Consider the following 8,478-nt stretch of genomic DNA (forward strand, 5'->3'; position numbering starts at 1 on the left):
GTTCTGGGATTTCAGGCGAGGGTTAACACACCCAGTTTATGCAATGTCGGGGTTTAAATCAAGCACTCCAACACCTCAACTGTCGACAGCACCAGCTTTCTATGGAGGTTTTTGTTTAATTCTTTCTGAAAAATTACAATACCGCTATAGCCAAGGTGGACATAAGGTAAGCATTTTTCTCTTTTTAAAGAAAACCATTCTTTTACTGACTTGGGTCTTGCAAGTTCTGGGTTAGAGTAACAGACACGGGTCATGAGGGTATGCAAACAGCTGTCCCTTTGGGGTCAGGGTCTGCCATGGCTCTCCCAGGCCCACCCCTGGGCCTATGAACAAACAGACTGGGTTTATAGCGGCACCTGCTCAGGTAGACCACTCAAAGGTTTCAGTCTGAGCCTGGCCCCATGCCCAGTGATTTATTTAGTTATTTATTTTTGAGAAAGGATCTCTTTTTGTAGTCCAGACTGACCTCAAACTTGGGACCTGCTTCCTGCTTCCTCAGTGCTAGGATTGCAGGCATAGGCTGCTCTACCTGCCTGCCCCTTAACTTGCAAACAGCAAGCAGGAGCTGCCAGCTTGGGCTACCATATTTCTTAGAGGAGCAGAGTGGTTGGGGGAACCTGTGGGTATAATAAAAGTAAATCCATCCTTTCTGCAGATCCTCCTCCACCCAATCTCTCTCCACACTGACTAGGTTCTTGTCTTTCTCTGGGGCTCTGGAGACATGCACCAGGTACCAGCGCAGCCCTTATCCATAAGAAAATGGCTGGCAATCGGGAGAAATGGCGGTGGTGCCTGAGGCCCGTGCCATTTGCCAGCCTGTTCCTAACCATCTGGCCTGATTTGTCACTGTTCTACCCTGGACTCTGTCTTTGGCTTCTGTAACCCACTGAGAGGAATGGACAAAGTCTGTTTATCCTGGGTCTTGGCAGCAGGTGCAGGTAAAACAGCCTGAGAACAAAGGTGCGTTCTGACATCCCAGAGCCAGTTGTCAGAGGAACACAGCCACAAGGTGTGTTCCAAGGTGACGGAGTAGCTTATAAACAAGGAAACACACACACACACACACACACACACACACACACACACACACAACGCATGCATGCACACGCGCATGCTAGGGCCAGGGCTGGCCCCTGAGTCTTCCTCTGTTTGTTCAGAAAGCACACTTTCTGAAGACTGACTAGAAATAAAGTCTCCTTGGGACTGGCTGGCACACTGTCTTTGGAACCATGAGTACAAATCTGAGTACTGAGAGACTTAGTTAATATTCAAGCCATCTTGAGAGCCAAGTGGTCATTATGATGCCTTGGGGCCCATTATTTTAGTCTAATGACTCAAGGGAGAGCACAAGTGTCTCATCCTGGCCACCAGCAGTATCGTGGCGTAACCACAGTACAGAAGAGAATAGCAGACTATTGAAACAGTGGACCTGAAGAAATTGTCATTTTCCTAGGAGTTCCCAGGAGAAGAAAAAGACTGGGATGCTGGTGCCAGCCAGAGGGTCTACTTGTCTTCTGGAACTAAATCTCTCACAGTTCTGACAAGCTGTCAGTCCACTGTGCAGGAGAGTCTGGAGTCCAGACAGTGATGACAGACAGGACCACACCTTAACCAGGACTCCTTAGCTGAGCAGACCTCTTGCCCTCTGTTTAGACCTGGGCCTCAGGCAGGAACGCAGTGGTAAACTTTTGAGGGGGAGGTGTCACAGAACTTCTCCCCCCCCTCTCCCCTTGGTTTTTCGAGATAGGGTTTCTCTGTGTAGTCCTGGCTGTCCTGGAACTTGCTCGGTAAACCAGGCTGGCCTCTAACTCACAGAGATCTGCCTGCCTTTGCCTCCCAAGTGCTGGGATTAAAGGTATGCACCTGGCTATCACAGGACTTCTTGTTCCTCTTCCCAGTATGGCCTCACTGAATAATCTCCTTTTCCTGCCTTTCGTCAGTACCTTCTGATTTACTTGCTTCTCAGGATGAGTGGCTGAGCACAGCTCGATAGAACTACCAGGGCCCAGGCTCCGACCTGAACAACTCCAGTAACCAGGGAAGAACGAAGCAAACTGCCTGTTTCCCCAGGTCTATCCCTTGGCCAGGCCCACCTAGACCCCAGTGGAAATAGTCTGTATTAAGACCAACTACAAGATGAAGTCTTTGGAGTGGCCAACCCCATACTGGCTGAGACAGTGTCCCTGTTTACTTCCCGTTCCCAGAAACTCCCTATGAGCTTGGAATGGGGCCCACCATATTCCTCTGGAAACTTAGCCCTCCTTGGAAGTATGAGTGTCCTGGTCCCAGGAGGGGTGGGACAAGGCTGGTGCCTCCAGGAGCTCAGACTCTTTGCTGCAGGTTCTATCTGGATGAGTGGTTACACCCTGAGCTACCTCATCCCCAGGCTTCCGGGGATATAGGCAGCTGCAGGCTACCTAAGCACTTCTTATTTGTGGACTAAGGCCAAGGATGCCTAGTGGTGTTCTGTGAGGAAAGAAGCCATGCAAGAGGAGCACATGTTCAGGCTCTGCCCTTGCCTGTCCTCCTGGCTCCTTCAGCCTCAGGGCAGGAGGCATCTGAGTTTACCCAGGTATAACATTGAAAGGCGAACTCAGGACCCTAGAGACCAAGCCTTATAGTGGGTCACCTTGCCCAACAGAACCTCCCCATCACAATTCCCACACATCCTTGCCTCTCTCTGTTCTTGCCCAGGCACCGCCCTATGGATAACTTAGCTACTAGACAGGGTTCATGCTCTTCTCCGCGGGGTGATCTCAAATATTTCTAGCCCAGAGTCTAGAGACAGAAAACCCTCACCTTGTGTTTTTACATTCTTTTTTCTTACTGTGAAAAGTAATTTGGTCCAAGGTCAGACAGGCAGAACTACAAAACATTGAGGATGGCCTTAGACTTAACTATTAGATGGAATAAGTAGGTGTGAGCCCATGCCTACATGAATATATATATATATATATATATATATATATATATATATATATGAGTGAAATAGATAAATAAATGTACTCAAGAACAAATGGCTACCCAGGGGAAGCATTTACTTCCAGAATAATCTCAGGTTGCCACTAGGCAACTACTACTACATTAGTCATCTAAGTCAGTGTCTAGACATCTAAACCAAACTCAGGGGGTAAACATTTGCGTTATCCCCAAGTATCTCCCCTCAAATATTTATTAACTATGAAGGGGAAAATAATAACAATAATGGTGGAAAAATCCAGCACACACCAACTTAACTGCATGACTGATGCTCATCTCACTAGAAATCACATATTACCAGCATCATGTACCTGGTTTGATGCCCTGAAATACATAAACACTTCTGTTACATTCTTATCCAAAGCTGAGTAGCGCAATCTGATCATAAGGAAAATTACATAAACTCAAGCCGACGGACATCCATCCAAATGACACACAAAACGCATGTTCAGGAAGGGTCAGGAAAGGCGGAAAAGCTGTCTCACGCTGGAGACCGAGACTCGACACCAAAGTGTAGTGGGATAATGGACTGGGTCCGAAAACAGAAAAAGGACACCAGTGGTACTTTGACCAATGTTAATTTCCTGGTTCTGATAAGTGCATTGTGGGTAATTTACATTGATAACATCGGGGCTGGGTGTGGTGGCACATGCCACCCTGAGGGCCAGAGTCAAGAGGAGTCCGACCTGGATGACACAGTGAGTTCCGAGCCAGCATGAACTGAAGAGTGAAAGTGTTTCAGAAGGAGCAACAGATACACTGCTGAAGCCAGAGAAGGCTAGATGAAGGGTGCGTGTGTGAACACCCTGAGAAGTCATTTTAAAATAAGGATAAGAAACTAGGTGACTACACAGGATGGATGGTTTGTGCCTCACACACAGGCCCTGAGGAAGGAAATGACCTTATGTGCAGAACACAGCACACAGGAACAGGTATATATGCATGCGAGTCACAATCCAGATACCAGATTCCTATCTCCTGGCATCCATGACAGGCGTTTCTCTGGACTGACCCTGTCCTCCTGTGGAGGGATCTTGGGACAGTTTGGATGGGTTTTTTGCCTTCTGGAGGATGTCAGGGTGCTGGAGGACTAAGCAGAGGTATATTCTGAGGCTGGTCCTTCCATCCTTGTCAGCCAGGACGTAGGGACCTGTAGGGGCCTGGGGCTCAGCGTGTAAGGATGAGGTTGTTTTGTTCATTGTCACTGGCTAAGGGTTCTGACTCATATCTTATTCTCAGAGTCCAGGTAATGCATCTGTGGGGACAGGGACTCAGCTTTCATCCAGCAAATGGCGTCACCTAAAGGCATTTACTGAAGGCTTGGCTCCCAGCTTCTTATAAAGCTGTTGTGAGCTGGTGGGCACTTTAAGAGGTAAGGCCCCACTAGAAGGAAGCTAGGTCTTTTGAAGGGGATTTTAGGACACTGGCCTCTTCCTCTTTCTCTTTCTCTCTCTCACATGAGAGAAGCTACTTTGCTCCAGCACATGCTCCCTGTCAGGATGTGCGGCCTCACAACAGGCCAGTTGGTCACAGGCCCTTGTCTCTTTGTAATCTGCTCGTGTCGGGCATTTGTTGCAGTTACTGAAACTGAGTGACCGTCTTCTCCACATTCTCCTTAAGACTTGTTTTGCCTTTTGCCACCCAGACTCTGAGTGACTGCCCCCTCCCCCTAGAGAGCCACCCCACTCTACTCATCCCACTCTAGCTTCCTTCCCTTCTCTTTCCAGCTACCAGTGCCCCTTGCCTTTTAACTCCCACCAACCCCAAAAGTAAGCAAGGGAGAGAAAGGCCGCTAAGCAAAGCAAGTCACAGTGTGCACACACGAGCCTTTGAGATAGGAGTCACTAGGTGTGCCCATAGGCCCCTGGGTACAGCATGTTGGGACACCTATGGACACAGAAGCTGGAGTTCCCCTGCCTTTTATATCCCCAGGCAAACAAAATCGCCCAGGAGGAGGACAGCATCCAGGTTAGACTCTCCGTTTGTGAAGGTTGCAGCCAATGGGTCCTACCTACCTCCCAATTTAGATACAGAGAATAATTTTAGACCCAAAGGACAGACTCCCAGTCTTAGATGCCCCAGGGCCAGGGTAAGTGTTATGAGTCCTTGCTAGGGGATCACAGCTGGAGAGGCATGGACAATAGGAAACAAGACATTCAGGGTGCTTGTGTGAGAGACCCCAAGGAAACCCAGAGACTGTCACTCTCCATGCATCCTTCACAGCTGCCACCCTTGACCTGGGCATTCTCTTGTAATGGTGACTTCCACAGCTTTCTCCTAATCTTATAACAGTTAGATCAAACTCTAAGAACCAGTGGCTTGGAGAGTTGAGACTCATCTGTAAGTCTCTTTAGGAGACAGAGGCAAGAGGATCCCTGTGAGTTCAAAGCCATCCTGCTTTGGTTATGCAGCGAGTTACAGGTTAGACAAGACTATATCCCGTGGCCTTGTCTCAAAAGAAGAAAATCAAAACACAAACCCTAGGTTTGCTATTTCCACAGCCCTCAGAATATAGTCAGCTTTTCAGAATACCCACAAGCTGGTCCTCGAGGCAGCTCTAGCCTCTTACCCTCCCCTGAGCACCACCTACCATATCCTATCAGCAGGGCTCTTAGACCCAGAACCAGCCACATTCCTTGCTAGACTGGACCGTCCTTTAGTTCCAGATTCGCTTCGCATTTGCCACTCCTTCCTGCAGTATATCCAGATCTAGCTACTCCACGGAGAGAAGGGAGTTTATTTTCCCAAAGTCACACAGAAAACAAGCTATGATTTGAATTCTGGCTCCTGAAGGCCAACAGATAAGTAGGGCTGACATCAGCCCTTTTAACAACACAGCTGGTATGCCCACAGGCATCAGAGCTCTGCAGGTGGGACCCACACCCTAGCGGTCTGCACGGTCTGCACGCTGGGGCCAGATACATTTTCTGTCGACAGCTCCGTAGTGCTGAGGGAAAGAGATAAGAAACGAGGCCGTTCTTCCCAGAGAACTCACTGGGAGGAACCTAGTTTGTTTGTTTTACCCACCTTGGGAAAGAGACAAGACAGAAGCAGCGGGTGGCGGGAAAGCAGATATTCTACCTGCCTGACCAACAGTAGGAAGTCCGTTCTAGGTGACGCTCTTCCCAGAAACTGTATCTTGATCTATTATGACCTGGTCCTTAGCAAATACGCAGCAGGTAACGAAGAGGGAATAGGTCCACATTCAGATTCTGGTGACTTAGGGAACCTGTTCCCAGATCACTTAGAGGTAAGCAAGTGGTCTCAGCTGGACCCCTGCTCACCAGCCTACACTTCCCACAGAAGTACTGGTCTCTCCTTGAGTGTCCAAAGGTTAGGTTTTAGTTTTGGGTCCTTGCATCCAACCAGTGTCAAGGGGCTGCTGCCTCCTTTTGGAGGAAGTGGGGCCTCAGCACAGAGGCCCTTCTGCCTCAAGATCTTTCTCCGTGTCCGTACTTGAGATTAACAGACCACCGTAGCCCTTCTCTGTGGCAAGGAAATAGCTACGACTATAAATCAAGACAGTCTGGTTTGGCCTGCCCAGGGAAGCATCGAGGCTCTTGGGAAACTCTATCTGTTGTGAAACTTGGGAAGGAAAAGGCAGTTGGTGACAACACTCCCTTTTTTATCCCCTCCATGTCACACAGAAATTCATCAGCTCTCAGTCTGTGCTGAGAATGCACTCATAACCCCACTCGGTGCCTGGAAGGTTCGAGATAGTGTGCAACATTGACCCAGGCACTGCTAGGGGCTGTTGGGGACACGGACGCAATGGAGTCTCCATTCCCAATGTCTGGCTCCAGCAAGGCACTATCACCTACCTCTGTCACGATGGTGGTCAGGAAGACGTCCTTGTTGTACTCCCAGCCATCCAGGCAGCTCTCTTGCTCCAGTTGCTCCAGATCTACATCCAGTCCTGGCTCCAGCCCCAGCGCAGAGAAGTTGGCGATGGTGGCCAGTCGGTAGCGGCGGCAGCTCTGAGGCACCTGTCGTCCGTCCTTCGTTTCCAAGGGGATGCTGTGGTTGCGCCACGCGCTGCTCAAGTTCACGGTGTGAGGCACAAGGCAACGGTGCTCCGGGGTCCCCGCCAGGAACACGACTGACATACCATTGAAGCCATTGGGGATGATGCTGGCGCTGAGCAGGAAGAAGATAAGGCGCTGGAAGGGCCCCCAATCGCCCAGGAAGGCTATCACCTCGTCATAGTCCCTCATGCTTCCCGCCTCTCCTCAGCTTGCACGAGGGAGGTGGGTTGGGAGAAAGGGGTCCGGCGATTGCAGGAGTCTTCCCGGGTGGTTGCGTGCAAAGGCGCAGTGGGTGCTACAAAACTCCCTAGGGTTGCCGGGGAGCGCAGGGGAGCCGAGTCCTCTGGACCACACCCCCGTGTGGCGAGGCACCGAAAGGCCGCTGCTCTCCACCGATCTGGGCGGAGCTCTCGGGCGGGCTCAGCCTCCTGCTCCGTTCCCTGCACCCAGCGGCCTTCTACGCAGGCCTCCCACCCGGAATCGGCTTGACAAGGCGCGTGCAGCCGGGAGCACCGGCTTTCTCGGCCCTACGTGGGAGGTGAGCGACAGGGAGTAGCCGCGTCCCTAGAGCCAGACCTAGCCCGGGGCAGGAGTCCGTTGCTCCCCGATCCCAGCCTGGAGTCTGAGGTCAGACAGGCGGTCAGTTAATCAAGTCCGTGTTCGCAGGAGACTTCTGTGGGGGACAGGAGCGCCACCTCGTCACACACACCTGCGTGGGAGCTCACTTATGAACCTTAACACCGCTGTAGTCCATCAAGGACGCCGGAGAAGCGTCCTTGGAAAACAGGATTCTCACCTTGCAAGGAGACAACTGTGGCCCCGGAGCCAGCAAAGGATGTGCGAGGTCGTGCTGAGTCAGGGACGCGCCCTGGATTAAAAGGGCGGAATCACGGGCCTCTGAATCGTCCTAGTGTCCTTTCGGAAGATTCTCTGTGGCCTCTGTAAGAGACACCAGAGGGAAGCTGGCTCACTGAGGGAGCAGAGAGAAGGAGTCACGCCTGGGCTCTGGTGTTTGTCCTTTGGCACTCTCGGGGCACCCAGAGCCCTTTATTGCGGCACGGTGCCAAAGCCTTGGACTGAAAGCCCTTCTATTTGCAGAAAGGCTCATTCTAGTCTACTAACTGAGGGAGGAAGGGACGCAGAGAGGACAAACTTGTGAGATCTGGCCCTCAGACCTGGCAGGCTGACCAAAGGTGGGATTGCCTTTTCCCCTCTTTGGTCAGTGTCGACTTTGGTCAGGATTACTAAGATCCTGGGAGCACTGTGTACTAACTAGCCCAGGCTGGTGCTGGACTCCACAGGTCTGGGGAGACTGACAGGCAGAGTAGTCCAACACTTTGCACAAACTGGCTTGTCTCTTCAGACTCTGGCAAGGGACTGAAGGGGATTTCTGCTTTGTTTGTTTGTTTGTTTTTGGTAATTTCCAGTCTGACCCCTAACTATTAGGCTAGGCCACCACTTGAAAACCTAAATT

The 8,478-nt window shown here is 50.8% G+C and overlaps 1 protein-coding gene across 2 annotated transcripts in view; it reads right to left on the reverse strand.

Moving 5' to 3' along the window:
- LOC116910616 (solute carrier family 22 member 4) overlaps positions 1 to 8,006 on the reverse strand; it is a 95,732-nt gene extending 87,726 nt beyond the window's left edge. For both annotated transcript variants that reach the window (XM_032914564.1, XM_032914563.1), the window contains exon 1: positions 6,801 to 8,006. In XM_032914564.1, the coding sequence (XP_032770455.1) occupies positions 6,801 to 7,193 (393 nt within the window). In that variant the 5' untranslated portion in view covers positions 7,194 to 8,006. The remainder of the gene's footprint in view (positions 1 to 6,800) is intronic.
- Positions 8,007 to 8,478: the final 472 nt, after the last annotated feature.

This window comes from Rattus rattus, chromosome 9 (genome assembly GCF_011064425.1).
Source record: "Rattus rattus isolate New Zealand chromosome 9, Rrattus_CSIRO_v1, whole genome shotgun sequence".
NCBI lineage: Eukaryota > Metazoa > Chordata > Mammalia > Rodentia > Muridae > Rattus > Rattus rattus.